General features: G+C 35.9%; 4 protein-coding genes across 6 annotated transcripts; 3 read left to right on the forward strand and 1 right to left on the reverse strand.

The window, feature by feature from the left end:
• Nucleotides 1–47: 47 nt before the first annotated feature.
• On the forward strand, nucleotides 48–1956 carry LOC120278181 (probable nucleoredoxin 2). The gene is given in 4 exon segments (XM_039285105.1): nucleotides 48–324; nucleotides 564–704; nucleotides 706–1044; nucleotides 1137–1956. Coding segments are annotated over 4 exon segments (1230 nt in total). The 5' UTR covers nucleotides 48–219; the 3' UTR covers nucleotides 1782–1956.
• Nucleotides 1957–2535: 579 nt separating this feature from the next.
• LOC120277043 (glutamate receptor 2.7-like) lies at nucleotides 2536–7771 on the forward strand. Its single transcript, XM_039283787.1, is given in 6 exon segments — nucleotides 2536–3285; nucleotides 3383–3675; nucleotides 3677–4267; nucleotides 4269–5016; nucleotides 5103–5500; nucleotides 5589–7771. Coding segments are annotated over 6 exon segments (2718 nt in total). The 5' UTR covers nucleotides 2536–3029; the 3' UTR covers nucleotides 6021–7771.
• Nucleotides 7772–7904: 133 nt separating this feature from the next.
• LOC120277046 (serine/arginine repetitive matrix protein 2-like) lies at nucleotides 7905–11684 on the reverse strand. Its single transcript, XM_039283791.1, has 4 exons — nucleotides 11581–11684; nucleotides 9536–10691; nucleotides 8990–9208; nucleotides 7905–8293 (listed from the first exon to the last, which is right to left on the reverse strand). Exons 2-4 carry the CDS (start codon nucleotides 10654–10656, stop codon nucleotides 8155–8157), a joined length of 1479 nt encoding a protein of 492 aa, XP_039139725.1. The 5' UTR covers nucleotides 10657–10691; nucleotides 11581–11684; the 3' UTR covers nucleotides 7905–8154.
• Nucleotides 11685–15072: 3388 nt separating this feature from the next.
• Nucleotides 15073–19172, forward strand: LOC120277045 (calcium-dependent protein kinase 2-like). 3 transcript variants are annotated; one of them, XM_039283788.1, is made up of 8 exons: nucleotides 15073–15295; nucleotides 15397–16271; nucleotides 17452–17595; nucleotides 17689–17841; nucleotides 18155–18270; nucleotides 18342–18727; nucleotides 18821–18920; nucleotides 19007–19172. In XM_039283788.1, the coding sequence occupies exons 2-8, from the start codon at nucleotides 15524–15526 to the stop codon at nucleotides 19079–19081; spliced, it is 1722 nt and encodes a 573-aa protein (XP_039139722.1). In that variant the 5' UTR covers nucleotides 15073–15295; nucleotides 15397–15523; the 3' UTR covers nucleotides 19082–19172. The 3 variants fall into 3 exon arrangements, with proteins under 3 accessions (XP_039139722.1, XP_039139724.1, XP_039139723.1); XM_039283789.1 differs by lacking the exon at nucleotides 15073–15295 and having other exon boundaries at nucleotides 15524–16271; nucleotides 18342–18509; nucleotides 18600–18727; XM_039283790.1 differs by lacking the exons at nucleotides 18821–18920; nucleotides 19007–19172 and having other exon boundaries at nucleotides 15075–15295; nucleotides 18342–18509; nucleotides 18600–18731.
• Nucleotides 19173–19657: the final 485 nt, after the last annotated feature.

The following is a 19657-nucleotide window of genomic DNA, read 5'->3' on the forward strand; positions in this document are numbered from 1 at the left end:
AACTTACGTTTGAAACCTTCATACCTTGTGGACCATTCTTGTACATGTGTGGCCTTATCATTGATAGCCACCAAGGATCTCTCTATCAATGGAAATAGTGAGTTGTTTGTTTAGCAAGCATGTCTTCATATTTGTGAATCAATGAGAGACTTAAATATGAAGTTAATTTTTAATCAATATTCTCATTTGAAGTATTAAAAAAGATTTTGAGAGACAAGCATGAGAATTGGTGGCATGGAAACTCCAACTTCTGAAGATTGGAGCCTTACTACTGCCTTGTCTTCTGAAAGCAGGGATTTCCTCATCTTTCCTTCTGGTGATAAGGTCCATTAAATTCCTCTGTTTTCATATCTTATAGACTTATTCTTTCTTTGATTAAATTTTTGAGTTCTTCTTTTAATTTAGTGATTTCTGAGATGATTGTTACTTATTTTATATGTAAAGATTTATGATGCTACTTTACATAGTTATATAATATTATGCTTGCCTTTAAATTTGAGTTCTTGTTTTTATATTGAGAACTAGTGATTTGTAAGATGATAATTAGTTGTGTTAAGTCACAGGTATGTGTTAAAGAACTGGAAGGAAAGACAATTGGATTGTATTTTGCTGCAAATTGGTATGCAAAATGTGAGTTCTTCAATCAAGTCCTGGCTAAAGAATACATAAAACTGAAAGAACAAGGATCAGAGTTCGAAATCGTATTTCATATCATCTGATGAAGATAATTACTGCTTTGAAATTTTCCATGGCAAAATGCCTTGGCCTGCCATACCATTCTATGATTTACAATCCAAGAGAGGCCTGACAGAGAAGTTCGACATCGAAGGCATTCCCACACTGATTCTTTTCAGTCCTAAAGGCGAACTTTTGCAAACTGACGGCGTAGAGCTTATCGAACGCTATGGATATGAAGCGTATCCATTCACTTCAGATAAGATGGCAGAGCTCGAAGCCGAAGAGAAAGCAAGATATGCATCACAAACTCTAGAGAAACTTCTTGTTTGCAGTGACAGGGACTTTGTAGTAGGACATAATCAGCAGGTTTGTAATGTATCATAACCAAAAAAGAGTATCAAAATTACACTGTTTTATTTATCAAACCTTATCACTAACCATTATTACATTGTTTCTAGGTTCCAGTTTCAGGTTTAGTAGGAAAGACAATAGGACTGTACTTCTCTGCATCTTGGTGTGCTCCATGTTCCAAATTCACATCAAAATTGGTGTCAATATATGAGAGTCTGAGAAGAAATAAGAAAGACTTTGAAGTAGTGTTTGTTTCATTAGATAAAGAACAAGAAGGTTATGCACAATGCTTCAATGAAATGCCATGGTTTGCATTGCCATTCGAGAAAAATACATCGAAAACTCTGTCTCGATACTTTGACATTCGAGGAATTCCCTCACTGATCATAGTTGGTCCAGATGGAAAGACAGTGACTAAGGATGGAAAGTACCTGATAAATTTACATTCAGAAATGGCATTTCCATTCACTGAAGCTCAAATGAGGTTCTTGAAAGGAAAAATGGATGAAGAAGCTAAGAAATATCCTCTTAGTATTCAGCATGTTGGTCACCAACATATTTTGAAGTTAGTATCTGAAAATTCTGGTGGTGGACCATATATATGTTGTGAGTGTGAACAGCAAGGTTCTGGTTGGGCATATCAGTGTCTTGATTGTGGTTATGAAGTTCATCTCAAATGTGTTGAAGTTGACAAAGAAGTTGATGGAAAGGATAAGAATGGTGATGAGTTCTGTGTTGTTAGTAGCACTTAGCACTTGAATGCATTATGCAGGATGATACAAAGTTCTCTAAAACAGTTAAGGACTGAACCTAAATAACTGTTGAGGAACTTGGTGAGTGTAGAGTGTTGTTTCTAAATGGAATGTCTTGTGTGGCACTTGAGACTGTATAACTTTGGTAATCAAAGACATGTAAATGTCTTGTTCATGTCCCTGTTTTTATTTTTTTTTTGGCCATCCTATATCTGTTTTCTGAGTTGGAAAACTTAACTGATACTGATTAAAAATTTTAAAAATAAATTTTAAATTTTTTTTAATATTTATTTAAGTGAAATATATTATATATGTTTTAAAAAGGGACCATATACAGATATTATAAACAAAATTGTTGTTCAACAATAAAAGGTATTCGTACAAAGCAATATGTACCACTACACTACACTCCTTTTTTCTTACATCATCTCAAAGTAAAAAAGCACAAATAACAGTGGTCATTTCCCTGTCAATCTTCAAACATCATACAAGATCAAACATCATACAAGATGTCACCAAAGAATGTGCAACAAATGCGGACACAAAGTACAAAGACAAATAAACGTAAAAAAAATTAATAAAAAAAGCAATTAAGTGAACTTAATTAATCGACAAACTCTTGACCTACTACTATCAATGATCATTTGACCTATTAATACTTTTTTTGGTATAAAAACTCGAAATCAAATCCTCAAAACTTATACAAAGTAAAAATACTAGCGTGTCGAAGAATTAATTCTATACCCGTCTTTAATTTCCCTTAAATAGAAGATGTTTATCATTATTTATAAAAATAAAATAAAATAAATGAAGAATTGCCCCCATATCTCAAGATTACTGACAAAACGCGCAATCTTATTTATTTATTAATTTAGTTTATTCTCACTCGCCAAGTTCAAACATGTCAACATATTTTATCCCAGCCTTTTTGCTTTCCATTGAACACCTCCTTGGTCTTCGCCTTCTTTATCACCACCAAAGGTGGGAAGTTGCCAATTCAGTGGAACAATACCAGTGTTGACCACCAAAACCAATAACAAACTTCTCCACCTACACCCTTTCTCATTTTTAACCTTTAGTGTCCAAATATAACCATCCATTGTGACAGTGCACAACCATGTCTCTACATCCTCGTGACCTGCATGTCTTTCATAATCGTTGACTGTTGTCACTATAAATCTTGGAAATTGGAAGCAGTTTCAACATCCAAACTCAAAGTCATTGTCTTCTTGTTCTCTCTCGTCTCAGATGGGAAACCTTTTATTTGCATGTGTAATTTTCATTGTCTCCTTTCTTGTCACTGTTGCTGTTGCTGTTGCTGGTGAGCAGAGAAAGTTCCCTGTGGGGGTAGTGTTGGATATGGATACATGGGTTGGTAATATAAGCCGCAGCTGCATTTCCATGGCGACAGATGACTTCTATGCATATCATAGTAACTACACCACCAGACTGGACTTTTACATCAGGAATTCAAAGGAAGATGTTGTCTCAGCTGCATCTGCTGGTACTAGTCACTTGTTTTTGTATTCATGCTCATGTTCTTATTCTTGATCTTCCAATCAATCAATCAACTTAACGTAATGTCTATGCATGCAATGCAGCGCTTGATTTGCTGATAAACAACAGAGTGGAAGCAATCATTGGACCACAAACATCAATCCAAGCAAAATTTGTAGCAGAGATTGGAAACAGAACACACATCCCAATCATCTCGTTCTCGGCCACCTCTCCAGTCCTCTCCTCTGTTCGAACACCGTACTTCATCCGAACAACCATAAGTGACTCATCTCAAGCTCAGGCCATCGCTGCCCTTGTTCGATCCTTTGGTTGGTCTCAACTCATACCAATCTTTGAAGACACAGACTATGGCACTGGCATGATCCCTTATCTCATCTGATGCCTATCAGACCACCAATGCCCGTGTCCCCCACCGTTCCATGATCCCTCTCTCAGCCAATGATGATCAAATCCTCACTGAACTTTATTTCTTGATGACTTTGCAAACCAGAGTCTTTGTTGTCCATGCTTCTTACTCCTTAGTGTCACGCCTCCTCACCAAAGCCAAAGAAATCGGAATGATGAAAGAAGGCTATGCATGGATTGTCACTTACGGCTTAACTGATAACTTTGGTGTCATGGACTCATCCACATTAAAAGCCATGCATGGTGTTCTGACGGTAAACCCCTACATCCCACAGTACCCGGATTTCAACACAAAGTGGAAAGCGAGGCAACCGCAAAAAGACCCTGCTGCCTTTGCCAAAAAGATTGAGCCAAGTGTATATGCAATGTGGGCCTATGATACTGTCTGGGCACTGGCATTTGCAGCAGAGGCTGTTGGCGCTCCAGTAGGGACTGCTCCTCATGATAGAAAGCTAATGGATTCATACAGAAAAAACTCCACAAACCTGGAGGAGCTCCAAGTTTCGCCAAGTGGCCACAAACTTCTAGACTCAATCCTCGGCATGAATTTCGATGGCGTCACAGGGCAGATTCCGGCTGGTGAACGGACAATTAGAGGCTAAGTCTTTTGAGATTATCAATATAAACAGAGACAAGATGAAGAAGATAGGATACTGGACCTCAGAGCATGGGATCTCAGGTAAGCTGGACCATGGAACAAACCTTAAAGGGATCATATGGCCTGGAGATGCCATCACAGCACCAAATGGATTGGACTGGCAGTCAAATAACAAGACACTGAGGATCGGAGTGCCAGTGATGAAGGGTTTCATGGAGTTTGTGAACAGAGAGTGGAATCCCCTGACAAACCGCAATGGCAGTGGCTTCTGCATTGAAGTCTTTGACACTATCATGGCCTCACTACCATACAAGATCCCCTATGAGTACATCCCATTTGAAGATGACAAAGGGAAAATGAACGGCACCTACAATGATCTTGTTTACCAGGTTTATCTCGGTAACTTTGATGCTGTTGTTGGGGATGTCACAATTACACCCAACAGATCTCTGTATGTTGACTTCTCAGTGGCATATACTGAGCTGGGGATGGCCATGGTGGTGCCAATCAAAGATGACAGAGGGAAGAGTCCGTGGATTTTCCTAAAGCCATTGACAACTGATCTCTGGTTGGCCAGTGGAGCGTTCTTTGTCTTCACTGGATTTGCCATCTGGGTGCTTGAACACCGTATTAATGAGGGATTCCGGGGACCAGCTCTTCACCAACTCGGCACCATCTTCTACTTCTCCTTCTCCACTCTCGTCTTTGCCCACAGTTTCGTATTGTTCTTGGTGTTCTTTCTCCCTTTGCTCATATCAATCTGTGTCCACTCATGTGTTTCTATCTTTGAATGAATGCAGGGGAGAAGGTTCTGAGCAACTTTACCAGAGTAGTAGTGATCATATGGCTGTTTGTGGTGCTCATACTAACTTCAAGTTATACTGCAAGCTTGACATCCATGCTTACAGTGCAGCAGCTCCATCCAACAGCGACCAGCCTGCACGAGATCATAAGAAACGGTGAATACATTGGATACATGGGGGATTCCGGCATGTTAAGGTTACTGAACATTGATGCATCCAAACTCAAAGCATTTGACTCTGCTGAAGCATATGATGAAGCACTATCCAAAGGCAGCGCAAGAGGTGGTGTTTCTGCGATTATTGATGAGATACCTTACATCAAGGTCTTCCTCTCAAAGTATTGTGGCAAGTATACCATGGTTGGCACTATATACAGGACTGATGGCTTTGGCTTTGTGAGTGTTTAAGCGTTTCCATTTATTTCATATAGGAGAATGAATGGATGGATGAATGAGTGAGCTCTTACCTTCCTAATTTGTGCAGGCATTTCAGAAGGGATCACCGCTAGTGTCCGAAGTATCAAGGACAATCTTGAAGGCGACCGAGGAGCTAGACAAGAAACTATACAGGAACAAGACAGCATGCCCAGACCAGAACAACATGGCTTCTTCAAACAGTCTCACACTTGATAGCTTCAGGGGCCTCTTCCTTCTTTCTGGAATCACTACTTCTATGGCAATCATTTCATCCCTGCTAGTGTTCCTCTTGAGAAATAGACAGGTTCTCGCTAAAATGGATTCAGAGAGCTCAATGTTACGGAGGCTAATAACATTTGTTAAGCTATTTGATCAAAAAGATGAATCATTTCACGGAGGAAAGAAGGGTGACCTGAAGGAGTTTTCAATGAAAGCTGGTAGTGATGATGGTCCGAGTGTTTGGCCTCGCAAAAATGGCGGTCCAGCAAGCCCCTGGTAGAATATCCTCAACAAGAGATCAACAGGAAGCATGTAACCATATATGTTTCTGAAATTCCACAAACTTAAGAGGGGAAACATCTATAATATTTATAATAAACTAAAGAGATAAGACTATCTCCTTGAAAATAAGATTGCACATGATATCTTAAACAACAAATGCTTGGAATGCTTTCAAGAGCATAAAACACAAACAGAAGCAAAGCACACATGCTTCATCAGCACCGTGTGAGTTGTCACTCAAGAATCATCGATTATCTTTCACATCCATAAGACTGAATTGGTGAATCATTCCAACAAAAGGAAAAGAAATATAAGGCAAATCCTTCCCAGCCTTCCATAACGAAACATCCTGCAAAATGCTCAGAAAACACAGATATGGAATCTCTTGAAGCATCAAAACACTATTTGAAATTCTTGAGGCGAGCATGTCTAATGTTTTGTCCAGCAGGCATTAGGATCTTCGCATATCCAAATACAAAAATGTAATATATATATATATATAAGCTTAACACGCCCTAATAGAGAAGATGGCACTTGGCAAGACCATTGTAAAAGAATTTCACAAAAGTCCCCTGAACTCAAAAGTCACACCTAAGAGGAAAACAATACTGTTCCCCATCCAAACAATCACATCATAATGGAAAACTCGAATACAGAGAATGCAGACATTGGAAAGATCTTTCTAGTCATCCTTGATAAGAATTTACCCACCATCGATGAGAAACATCTTTCAAAAATTTATCTGAAGAAACCAGAACCATGAACATATTGGCATATTGACACTAGAAAATAATAGCCCGACTCACAGAGGAGACTCAAACCACATCTCACAATACAAGAAACTAAAGAAACCCGGGATAAAAAAAATTAAAAGCTGCTCACAATTTCACTTATCAATGTCTTTCAAGAACATAATGTATGCTTCAATCAGACATCAGCCAGAGATACCCACAGAATCCATATATTATAATGTCATCATCACATTAGAAAAGCTACAGCAGGTAAAATTGCGATAGTTATATTCTAAATAGCTCCCTAATAGAAAATAAATAGACATCATGCAAAAGAACACTTCGCCATCTGTTCTTGTAGCCAGACCATCTCAAACATATTCCAAGAGGCCTACTATAATGTCAAATAAACTCCAAAGTGCTTGGTTTGAATTTGACAATGGTACTAAATTGGGCCAACATTTCCAGGTTCGAAGGACCTTGAACAAAACTAGGGTTGAGGTCATCAAGCTTGTGTCCTTAAACTCATAACTCGTAAGTAATCATCCAAAGCCTGTAGGAAAGAGAGACTGCACAATGTATAATGTGCTTCATAAACTTAGCATAAAACATAGAATTAAAACAAGTAAAAAGCATGTCTTCACCGTGTACTTATATGTACTATTGTGGTAGGCCACCAACAAGGCTTGTGCATGAACAAAGTGACAGAATTGAGGATAAATTCCTCTGTGATCAGCTTGGAAAGATCATTTGTGCAGTCATCTTGAGGAACAAGCTTTTGCTGTAGTGCACATTCCCGAATTGAAAAAGGGCACAGTTCACAAAACTAGATAATATTAGTGCTACGCAACCTGCACAAAGGAAAATAAACAACAAAGAAGGCACCTACAAGTGTCCGATGAGTTCATATGAAGACATTTTGTAACATATCAAAACTTAGGCTTCAACAATACATTCATTACTCTTCAGACTTAATCAACGGCAATGTAGTGGCATAACATCTTTAGGGAGCAATATTCATGTAAACTCCATAAGAGCCGGTTTAGAATAGGTTATTGAACCTTATCTGCTTTCCGCAACACAGGAGTACTCCTTAAGTTAGAGGTAGTCGAAACAAAAGAAAAAGAAGGTTCAGTACTTTGAAATCTAACTGCTGAAAACCCTGAAATATAATTTCATAAAAGCTGTCATTCCAAGGAAAGAAGCACCCCACATTTAAATTCGCTACAATTTGTAAAACATTAGAAGCCACAGAAAATTCTGTGCACTTTTAAAAAGAAATGCATAAACAAGTTTATCCAAGGATAATTACTAATGATACTTGCCGTCCATCTATATATGTAAAGCAGAGATAGCTGCAGGATTGTAAACTTCAAGTATTATAGTATGGAAAGGAGAGCTTTAGCGAACAGATGTCTTTGATTTTTCCACCAGTATAATCCTACTGTTCCACTCTGTCTGGTCAAGAGCACGAATGGCAGCATCAGCATCTTCATCCCTTTCCAAGGATAAAAAGCCAAACCCACGAGAATCCCCTGACCTACATGCAGAATGAAGATAAAAAATGACAATTGGCACATTTCTATGGCCTAAAACTATCACATAAAACCAACGCCGATTAACACTTTCCATCATTGGATTGCTCTCAAAATATTCTTAGGGCTGAAGCAGCCTGACCTACAGATTGTTTTGTTTAGTTATAGCTTGGACTGGATCCTAGTCAGGCATGCACTAAATTTATACTCAGATGCCCAGGCACACAAAGAAGCAAATATTGTCTAGGATTTTCCAGGTAGGCATTCAATCATCACAAAACAGAAAATTTTCTTTTAACAACTTATTAAGTCATAGTCCATAACATATCACTTTGCAAATTTTCTGTTTAAACCATGTCATCCCTTTAGGCTTCTACCTATTTCCTTCTTCATTCTGATCGGTATCCTTTTCTTCTCTCCCTCTTTATATAAAAAATTTAGTCTCTATCCCATCAAATCATAAATCAATAAGTTATACAGAAATCCTGTTGGCATCATCAAGGCTGAGTATTGAGTTTTAGACAACAACCATTTGGTACAACAAGAACTGAACACCAAAATCCAAAAAGGAAAATGACATCAAGCAGACAAATTAAAGCCTAAAAACTACCAGTTAGATATTGATGCCAGTGTAATCGTTTTGCCTTAGCAATTGAAAATAAACAAGTGGTAATACCATTCAGTAAAGGAGAAGTTATCACCTTTTATCTCGCACTATGCGAACATCCATCACCCGGCCAAATCTTGAGAATTTCTTCTCCAAGTCTCTCTCAGTAGTAGTATAGCTAAAACCTGCAACAAACAAGTTCCTTCCAGGCTTACCAATTCCAGTGCTACGGTTAGCAGGTGGTGACCAAGCCCTCCTAGGAGAGCGACGATGAGAATGGTGGGCAGGAGGAGATCTACGTCTTGAGGAGTACCTTTTTCAGGACCGGATCAATCAGTTACCACAAATCAATAGTATATAATGGATTGGAGAAAATGATATACTAGTTATCAAGCAATATATTTCCAACTTAAACGATGGATATATTAATGCTTCTGTTATGTTAGCAAAGTGATATATGCACTTTCTTGCTATGCATCAAGCATATTAAGAAAAAAAGACAATGGCAACTATTTATCAAATTTTTTCATAAGAAACAGACTTAAAATAAGTGCCACCTCCAAACAGCAAATTCACCTTTCATAGCATGTAGCTTATATATGAGAAATTTCTACAAACCATAGCAATTATAAAATTTTACCTTGGGGATCTCCTGGGGCGATCTCTTTGATAGGGAGACCTGGATCGAGATCTACCGCGATTTTCCCTTCTAGAAGATTCTCTCCCTCTCACAGGTGATCTTGATGCTGACCTGTCCTTCCTTCGGGGTGAATCACGCCGTGGAGGTGATCTGGATGAGTGTCTTCTAGGTGCTTTCCGAGACATCCTTCCTGAAGGGGATTTCCTCTTCGTAGGTGGAGATGAACGATCATGGGATGAAGCTCTCTTTCGACCCACAACATGCTTTTCAGGGGAGGGTGAATGCTTATGTCTAGAAGAGTCTGGTGAGTGTATTAATTTCTTGTCACTATTTGCGAATTCTTCTTGCCTTGCAGACGAGTGGATGTGAGGAGACTTTTCTCTAGAAACAGATAACTGTCCCTCTAGTGATGGCATATCACTTCTGCCTCTTTGAGGAGAAGAACTATAATACCTTTCCCCATTATCCTTCCCGTTATCAGAGGGCAACATTCTGGAGGGACAAATATCTTCATCCACTTCATTCTGGGGGCTAAAGCTCCCACCACCCGTTTCCTGGTTAAGAAGTTCACTCTCTTCCATCTCAGAATTTCCGAACTCATTTGCTGATTCATCAAAAGGATGTGTGTCGTTGTTTTGATGGTCTGAAGCTTCAATTCTCCAATCATTATGATTATCCATTGCAGAAGGTTGCTTCTGAGAAGGAGCATCTGCTCCTTCATTAACTATTTCCTTGTTGGAGTTTTCTGTAGCATAATCTGTGTTATTAGAAGCACCAACACATTCAACAAACTCTTCCTTCTCATGGTAATGACCATCCTCAATTGGCATTGTTCCATCCGCATGATCACTGTAAGGTCTTGAGTCAACATCATCAGGATATACGCTGGGTTCAACTGCAAAGCAAGAATCTTCTGCTGTGCTAAAATTGTTAACAGGGTCTCCTTCATTGTTAACAAAATCTTGTGGTACAGGAGAGCCAGAGTTGTCCTCATTCAAATCCCCTTCCATCATATTTTTAGGTATATGATTTTCATAGTTGTTGCTTTCAAGCACCCGCTCGTCTTTGTTCATAGCAAAGTTCAAATCTAGCTTTTCTTGATAAGGAGTCATGTCTTCCATCTCAACTCTTCCCAATACAATGTTGTCTGCTAAAACTGAATGCCATTAGGCATTAGCTAACAGATGGAAAATTGTAGACAGGTATAAGACATCTAACCATATCAACCATTGGCTAATTTTGTTGCGTAAGCAAAACCTAAATCACTTTTGGTTAAGAAAGTGACAAGAAACAAACCACAAAAGGCTAATAAATGACAAATCAAAATACTCATGCATGATGGTATGCAAATAGGCATGCACATTGCACACCCAAGGGTCAAATTAATCAGCCGCACCAGGGGGAACATGCACAATATAAGCAGTAACTAGAGAAGAAATTAAAACAAAGCAAGCGCATCACACAATTTTCAGTCATTGAGGATTCCTCCAAGGACAAACAAATAACAGACATTCTTGGCATGAAAGCTTGGATAAGTAATAATTTTAAGCATATGGAGGAATGTGCTAACAAAAGGTAGCATTCAAATAAATTGTTATGACAGTGCACAGCGGAATTCATTTACAAATGGTTCTAAACACCACCCACTGTTCACCTGACCCTTTCTCTAGATCTAACATTGGAAAATAAACCATTTCAATGCCTCCAGACTTGAAAACAAGGAAAATTTGATCAAAATATGAATTTTTAAAGAAAATATTCACAAAACGTGCAATAAACCCATCAATCAATTCCAAACTCGCAAAAAAAAACACCAGTAATCATCAATAACTACGCAACTCCATCAGCTACTCGAAAATCGCATAAAACCCCACCGAAATCAATGAAAAAACACCTAATCTATCAAAGAAAAACCAAGCCCTAATTCAAAAAACAAAAATGGGATAATTTCACACACTTACATCCAATTTTTTCTAAAAAAACAACAGATGAGTAAACCCTAATCATCAAATTCAACATCAAATCCAACAAACAAAGAAGGATACCTTGGATCAACCGAATCGAAAGAGCGATGTCGAAAAGATGGAGCTTTGCTTTCCCGGATGGAGTTCCCCCGAGTGGTAAAAAATTTCCCGATAATATCGAAGAATAAAAGAACACGAAACTGGCAAGCGGTTGCGATCGCTTCACCTCTAAATCTCAGCCGTTGGATCTGGAAACAAGTGCCTTTTCATGCCACGTAATGATCTGAGATTGTTTCTCTTTGATGGCGGTGTGGGACCCGCTAATAGTTAATTTCTTTCTTTTTTTTTATTGAAAATTTATGTAATAAATTGATGGTAATTAATAACTAAATTTTCCATATGATTTGACTCTTGATATCGATAAACATTTTTATGGTTAAAATAATTACAACTCAGAAACAAAAACTAAATGACACAATTCAATGAACATGATTTATTCATTTTTTTAAAAAAACACTAAATAACACAATAATCAAATAAATTAATAATTAAATGTAAAATTTCAACCCCAAATCTCAAATTTGGTGCCACAATAGTAAATTATACTCCAACCATAAGTCTCAAATCTATCCCTAAAAAAGAATATTCTTTTACACATCTTATTTTTTTTATTATTACTATTCAAACACAATATACTTGAAATTAATTATTTTCAACAATGATTTAATTAAATATTATTTATAATGTAATAATACATTACTAATAAAATTTATTTAAAATATTTTTAATTTTATGATTTAATTTATTTAGAAAATAATATATATATATATATAAATTAGTTTGATAAATAATTAATAAACACATCGTTGATTACAATTTTAACAATAAAAATAAAATTACTTAATCAAATATTTTACATTAGCTTTTATTTTGGTTATTTAATAGCTCGGTTTATTATTTGTGAATGTTTATGTATTATTATCTATTTTGTTATGAATGTATTTTGTTATAAATTCATAGTGCATGTCTCTTTCATTGTTTTTAGTATATTTTAACTATTTTAATTTAATAAATTTATCATAAATTATTTTAATTAAGAAATTTATTATTAAATAATTAATTACACAAAAATTAAAATTATATTAAAATATTACTTTAATTAAAGTATTGATTATATAAATTAATAACTTAAAGTTTTTATTAGTTATAATAATAAAAATAAAAAAATATTGAATAAAAAAATATAAAATATGTGGGACCCCAAATTTGGGGTAGAAAAAGGGATTGGGTTGGAGCCATCCATGACCCCAAATTTGGGATTTGGGGTCATGGTTGGAGATCCCTAAATGCTCATTTTATTTTGTTTGTCGGCAATCATCAGTTTAGGCAATTTAATTCCTACCATTCTTTTTTTAATAATAATATTTATTTATTTATTTTAATTATAGAGGATTCAGGTCATGTGTACAAATATGGAATTAATATTTCATAAATTTGCATTATCATATAAGTGAGTTAAAATTCTAACCTATTTCTTAAATGAGACATAAACACCTTATGTGGAGGACTTTATGCCAATAGACAATAAAAAAATGACTTTTATATTTCCTCCGATCTTTTTTACTTGTCATAATTTAGAGCTTTTCTTTAGTTCTTTTTACTTGTTTATTTAAAAAAATTATAAATATAAAATATTATTTTTTTTCAAATTTATCCCTTATATTTAATATACTTCAACAACATCTAATAGATTATATTTTAAATGAGAGTAATTTTGGAAAAGTTGATATAATTTTTTATAAATTTTAGACTGTCAACTAACTTTAATCAATTTTTTTAATTTATGTAAATTAGTTGAAATAGATAAGTAAAAAGAAACAGAAAGAGTTTAATTTAAGAAAATAAGTTATTTGTATTTGTATCGCTTTAGCTTTGAATATAAAAATAAATATATTTCACATAAATTTCCTCATTTGGACTAAATAAGATTTATAATACTCCCTAATGCCCTATATGTCCACTTTAACTAATTCATTGTTATTTAAATAATTGGTTAAAATTAGTTAATATCTTATATTTATAAAATAAAGTATCAGCTTTCTAAATTTACTTTTATTTAAAAATTCATGAAGATTCTATTATTCTCTTAATTTTAATGATATCTTTTATTTTCTCTTAAAATAGTGTTTTAAAAAAATATTAAAAAGAATAGAAATACATTAAAGAAAAAAGATAAATTTTAAAAAAATTATTTAATGCTATATAAATTTTCTAAGTTGACATAAGAAAGAGAAATAAGAAAGCTTCTAAAAATGACATGTAAATAAAAGCAAAGGGAGTAATATCCAACTATTTAAAAGCTAACAGCTAATATTAAATAATAATTACCAATAAACACATGCTAAAACTTGTTCCTAACTCTAATTCTATGAAAAGAACACAAAACATTAAAAAATTTAAATTAAAAACTGAGACATTGATTAAGTCTTTAGGAATATTTTCATGTGATTAAAATAAAAATAAGTTAATTAATAATCTCAATAATGTCCCATGAATCATGATCACCACAACACGCAATCAACAAAAAAACAAAGTCTTTAAGTACTCAACTCCTCATTAAAACAAAGTCAAATCATTAACTTTAATAATTTTTAAAGCGTGTATTCAGCTAAGAGCCTAAGACCACGTGTAACATGTGATGGGCCCCCCACATGAATACATATTTCACCCGGACCCGCTAACCCGAATCCGAAAACAAACCCGATAAAGATTCCTCCATGACCTCGCTGACCTGACCGTGGCCTGCTTGGGCCCCACACGGGTGCTGAAGTGGTCAATAAACCTTTTTTTATTTATCTATTTTGATTTTAGTAAATCAAATGTTTTTAGAAATTATTAAAGTTGACTTAATTATCATCACATAAAATATATTTTTATAATTTTTTAAATAAAAATTAATTAAAATTTCTCAAGTGGACAAACTAGGATACAATTGAGATGGGTGAGGTGAGACAGAGAATGAGATTTCCATCCTTTTCCTCACTTCTCACTAGAGCAACAATCTCCGTCTTAAATTTTTTTATGAGGAAAAATTTTTCTCCACTCACTCCTCATTAGAAAGCTCCATTCCAACTAATTTATTTAAAATAAAAAGTTTACAAAAAAATTCATCTTAATAAATCATAATATAATATAAAATGCAATAAGTTAATTAATATAAATAACATAAAATTTAAAACTAAATTAATAAATAAAATCAAAATATATGTTTTATTTTTATTATTTGGATTTCTTACTCCCCGTGAGGAGTAGAGAGAGCATTCTCTGTTCCGCTTCACTAGGCAGGAAAGGGTTTTTCCTCATTCCCCGTGATTCGGAAATCCCCCCTCCATTTGCATCTCGGGGACAAAATTTTGTTTTTATCTGTTTCACCCCATGAGAATTATGAATATTGCATTTAAGTCCTCGAGAAAGTTTCAAACTTTTTGAGGAAGTGAATAGCGAAAGATCAAGCGCGTTTTCTTATCCAAGCCCCCACTTACACGTCACTTGTGTTCCCACTCAGGACCCTGGAGAGAAAAAGATAATTTTGGTTATTTTATTCAACAAAAATGCGTATAAAAATCCCGGTGTGAATAACAATGAACCTTCACACCTGCTTCGTTTGATGCATTGCTGTCACAAAAGAGGTGGCTTTCTCATTGATTTCATCTCCTCCAAGCCTTCCCCAATTGCTCCTGTCCTTTTTGACCCGCGTTTTCTGCAATAAAGCCCTCAAATTTCAGCTCAAATTCAGGTATTTTGATGTTTTTGTCCAGAAAGATATCTTTTTTTTAAAAAAAAAAAAAAATTTGATTGTTTCATGGTGTGGATCTCTCTATCGGTTTGGATTTGCAGGATATTCTGATCTGGAGTGGATTTCTGTGTTGTTGAATCATTGATTGATATTAAAGTTGAGGTTTTGATTGGAAATAGTTGTTGAATTTTGTTGAATTTGAGGTTTTTGATTGTTTGGAGTTGAGAGATGGGTTCGTGTTGTAGCAAAGGCACGACTTCTGAAGCCAATGGGTATAGGTATCAGAGGCCGGAACCATCACCACCGCCTCCACGGCCACCGCCACCATCGCAGAGGCCAGCCAAGCCATCAACACCTCCATCCCACCACCAAACCCATGCCCCTCCACCTGAATCTAGATATGCACCTCCATCTCCGTTGAAGTATTCCACTCCCACCCCACCACCACCCAAACCTGAGTCTTATTCTGATACTATTCTTGGTAAGGCCTTTGCTGATGTTCGGAGCTTCTATACACTTGGAAAGGAGCTTGGCAGGGGTCAGTTTGGTGTTACTTATCTTTGCACTGAGAACGCTACTGGTCTTTCTTATGCTTGCAAATCGGTCTCCAAGCGCAAGCTTGTTAACAAGAATGACAGGGAGGATATCAAGAGAGAGATACAGATCATGCAACATTTAACAGGGCAGGCTAACATTGTTGAGTTTAAGGGAGCCTATGAGGATAAGCACTCTGTGCATCTTGTGATGGAGCTTTGTGCGGGCGGGGAATTGTTTGATAGGATTATTGCTAAGGGGCATTACTCAGAGAGGGCAGCTGCCACTATCTGTCGGGCAATTGTCAATGTTGTGCACATTTGCAATTTCATGGGGGTGATGCACAGGGACCTCAAGCCAGAGAACTTCTTGCTTGCGACGAAGGATGAGGGAGCTATGCTTAAGGCCACAGATTTTGGGCTATCAGTGTTCATTGAAGAGGGTAAGCACTTCCCTATTTACATATGCAAAATTGCTTTGTGTTGGAAATTATTTTGGTTTTTTTATAGAAAAGGTCATGCTGAATAGGACTCATAACAGCTTTGCTATCTTCATATCTTGCTTTTGCTTTATCTTAGCATTGTGTCATAATGATGATAAGTGCCAAGGATGACTGGACTGTAAAGAAGTTTCTTCTGTGCTATCTATAACGAGTAGTAGAACATTAATGTTTTTTACACTACACGCAATGTTCTATTATGTCTGATGCATCAGCACATGAAGTTAGACAGGAAACACCAGAGACTCCAAAGACATGCAAAAGTATGCTTGGAGTTGTTCTTACCCAGGTTGATCTCAAATTCTTTATTCCCCCTGAGGGTTATAGACAAGTAGTCGAGGGTTTTGGGGTGAATGGGTTATTGTTGTTATCACATAGGTACTACGGTTCCTCCAATACATTGATTATTCCTGTAATATAATTGGGGTACTCCATGCCGCAGACAACATTATATTAGTTTGGATTCAATAATCTTTGAGTTAATAAATGACTGGAATTAAATACTGGTTTAAGAAGTATCAGGTGTCTTAATAAAACACTCCATAATGTGTATCAGATGTAGCAGCATGTTACCATCATGGTGCCCCATCATATTGTTCTGCTATTGAATATTTTCCTCTGACATACAGGTAATGCTGTGCCAATTTCTAAAGTGGCATGCAATATTTTGTACGGATTTATGTTTGAAAGCATGGTGTCATATGTAGCTCATCTAGATTATTTCTATTTGGCACCAAATTAATTCATGTTGATAGTGTTCTTGCTTCTGGATGTTATTGTTTATATTGGTTTTACTATCACTGCATATTTGGGACCAATTGAAGTTGTGACAACTTCATAAAAGAAAAGTCGGTGATATGCAGCATGATTTGTATATTAGCTCATAGTCTGGACCTTTCAGAAATTAGCTTGGGTTTCTGCATAACTCCTGGTGTGATCTTTCAGAAATTTGCAAGTGGTTCTTCTCCTTGCCATGAAACTCTACGGCTAATTATCTGTCCTGGTCCAAGAGATAAGAACATATGATTATTAACTTTTAGTTCTGTCCTTGTTAAGCAGTTTACTGAATCCCTTTACTTCACACTATCAATTAAGCTTTCTTATCGGATTGCATTTGTTTCAGGTAAAGTGTATAGAGATATAGTGGGGAGCGCTTATTATGTTGCTCCTGAAGTATTGCGACGAAATTATGGGAAAGAAATAGATATCTGGAGTGCTGGTGTGATTTTGTATATCCTTCTCAGTGGTGTACCTCCTTTTTGGGCTGGTAAGAGGGTCTTACATGAGTTTCATCACCAAGATCCCTAGACATGAATTTCTTTTCTTTACTTGCTTATAAGTTTGTAACCTGGCTTTGCAGAGACGGAAAAAGGAATATTTGATGCTATCCTGCAAGGAGAAATTGACTTTGAGACTGCGCCATGGCCAAGCATATCAAACAGTGCCAAAGATCTAGTTCGACGGATGCTGACTCAGGATCCAAAAAAACGAATCACTGCTGCGCAAGTCCTTGGTCTGCATTCTCTCTTATTGAAGTTTCTTGATTGTTTTCTTTTTCATGAACATTACTAGCATGGTTTATTTATTTCATTTGATTTGAATAATATCCTCTAATCCCATGACTGGTGGTGGCCATGCAGACCATTCATGAATTAGAGAAGATGGAAATGCATCTAATAGACCTATAGACAAAACAGTTCTTTCTAAAATCTCTTAGAAAATCTTGATTCTCTTATGTTAAGTAAACATTAGTACCATAGTTTATTCATTCATTTCATTGGATTGAGTGATATTATCTAATGCTGTGACTGGTGTTGATTAAACAGAGCATCCATGGATTAGAGAAGATGGAAATGCTTCCGATAAACCTATTGACAGTGCAGTTCTTTCGAGAATGAAGCAGTTCAGAGCAATGAACAAACTGAAGAAGATGGCGCTGATGGTTGGTTCTTAGAGGACACTTGTGTTTCATATATTTCTCAGAAATATACTGACAATTTTAACACCTTGTAGGTTATCGCTGAAAATCTTTCTGAAGATGAGATTAAGGGGCTAAAACAAATGTTCACAAATATGGATACCGACAACAGCGGTACCATCACATATGAAGAACTGAAAACAGGACTAGCCCGGCTTGGTTCAAAGCTATCAGAAGCTGAAGTGAAGCAACTCATGGAAGCTGTAAGATATTTCACCAAAACTCTACAGTATCTCCGCTCGCACTTCTTTTCATTGCCCCCTGAATATTTCCATGCATCATTCTCTTTACAGGCTGATGTAGATGGGAATGGCACCATTGATTACATCGAATTCATCACCGCCACAATGCACAGACACAAATTAGAAAGAGATGACCATCTATACAAAGCTTTTCAGTATTTCGACAAGGATAGCAGTGGGTGAGTCATTTCGCCATTGCTCCGCATTGTGCTTCTAATCTTAATTTCTTCAATCTAAAATGTTACCAACCTTTATATCTCTGCAATCTGCAGCTATATCACAAGAGATGAGTTGGAATCAGCCATGGAGAAATACGGAATGGGCGATGCGGCTACAATCAAAGAGATTATATCAGAGGTCGACACAGATAATGTAAGTTACTTTTCTCTTATTTTCAACCCGATGATCTGTTCGACATCGTCAATGGCCATTGACTGAATCCTACATTTTTACTACAGGATGGAAGGATCAATTATGATGAATTTTGTGCTATGATGAGAAGTGGAGCTCAACCTCCTGCTAAGCTTGTGTAGATAGTACTCAATCGAAAATCGATTCGAAAGAAGCTTAGCTCTTCATTTGTCATTTGACTTATTTGCATACAAACTTTGTGTGGTTTCATGTGAATATCCCTGTTTACTTCTTCCTATTTTTGGTTTCATGAGTTTTTCTCATCTATGTTGAAGGGTGGCACAATAAGAATTGATAAATGTAAGCCAATTCTGGATTTTAAACTCTTGTGGATTTTGGACAATAAGGTTTTTATTTTTTTTTTTCAGTTTCATTCATATATGAAGTTAACTGTTGGTATTTTTCAGACTTAGCACTAGTGAAAACTTCAAAATATATTATATATTTACCTCAATGAAACTAATATCTTTGTATAAGTGAAATATAAACAGGTTTTCATTTTATATTTAATTTCAAATAACTTAATTACGTATGCTCTTTCAAAAATTTATTATCTATAGATATTTGGTTTATAACATTTTAAATAAAGATGATTTAATATAAATTCATTTAAATTAGTTTTATCCGCTGTATTCTATATTTTAAAAATTCTATCTCATTTCTAAACACAATGGAAAATAATAAAAGATGAAGGATAT

Source organism: Dioscorea cayenensis, chromosome 15, assembly GCF_009730915.1.
Source record: "Dioscorea cayenensis subsp. rotundata cultivar TDr96_F1 chromosome 15, TDr96_F1_v2_PseudoChromosome.rev07_lg8_w22 25.fasta, whole genome shotgun sequence".
In the NCBI taxonomy this organism is placed as follows: Eukaryota; Viridiplantae; Streptophyta; class Magnoliopsida; order Dioscoreales; family Dioscoreaceae; genus Dioscorea; species Dioscorea cayenensis.

Coding starts and splice junctions, on each gene's coding strand:
- LOC120277045 (XM_039283788.1), top strand. CDS start 15,524: ATGGGTTCGTGTTGTAGCAAAGGCACGACTTCTGAAGCCAATGGGTAT. Junction 16,272..17,451: donor ATCAGTGTTCATTGAAGAGG/GTAAGCACTTCC, acceptor CATTTGTTTCAG/GTAAAGTGTATAGAGATATA. Junction 17,842..18,154: donor CACTGCTGCGCAAGTCCTTG/GTCTGCATTCTC, acceptor TTGATTAAACAG/AGCATCCATGGATTAGAGAA.
- LOC120277046 (XM_039283791.1), bottom strand. CDS start 10,656: ATGGAAGACATGACTCCTTATCAAGAAAAGCTAGATTTGAACTTTGCT. Junction 9,209..9,535: donor CGCCCCAGGAGATCCCCAAG/GTAAAATTTTAT, acceptor GTCCTGAAAAAG/GTACTCCTCAAGACGTAGAT. Junction 8,294..8,989: donor CGCATAGTGCGAGATAAAAG/GTGATAACTTCT, acceptor TTCTGCATGTAG/GTCAGGGGATTCTCGTGGGT.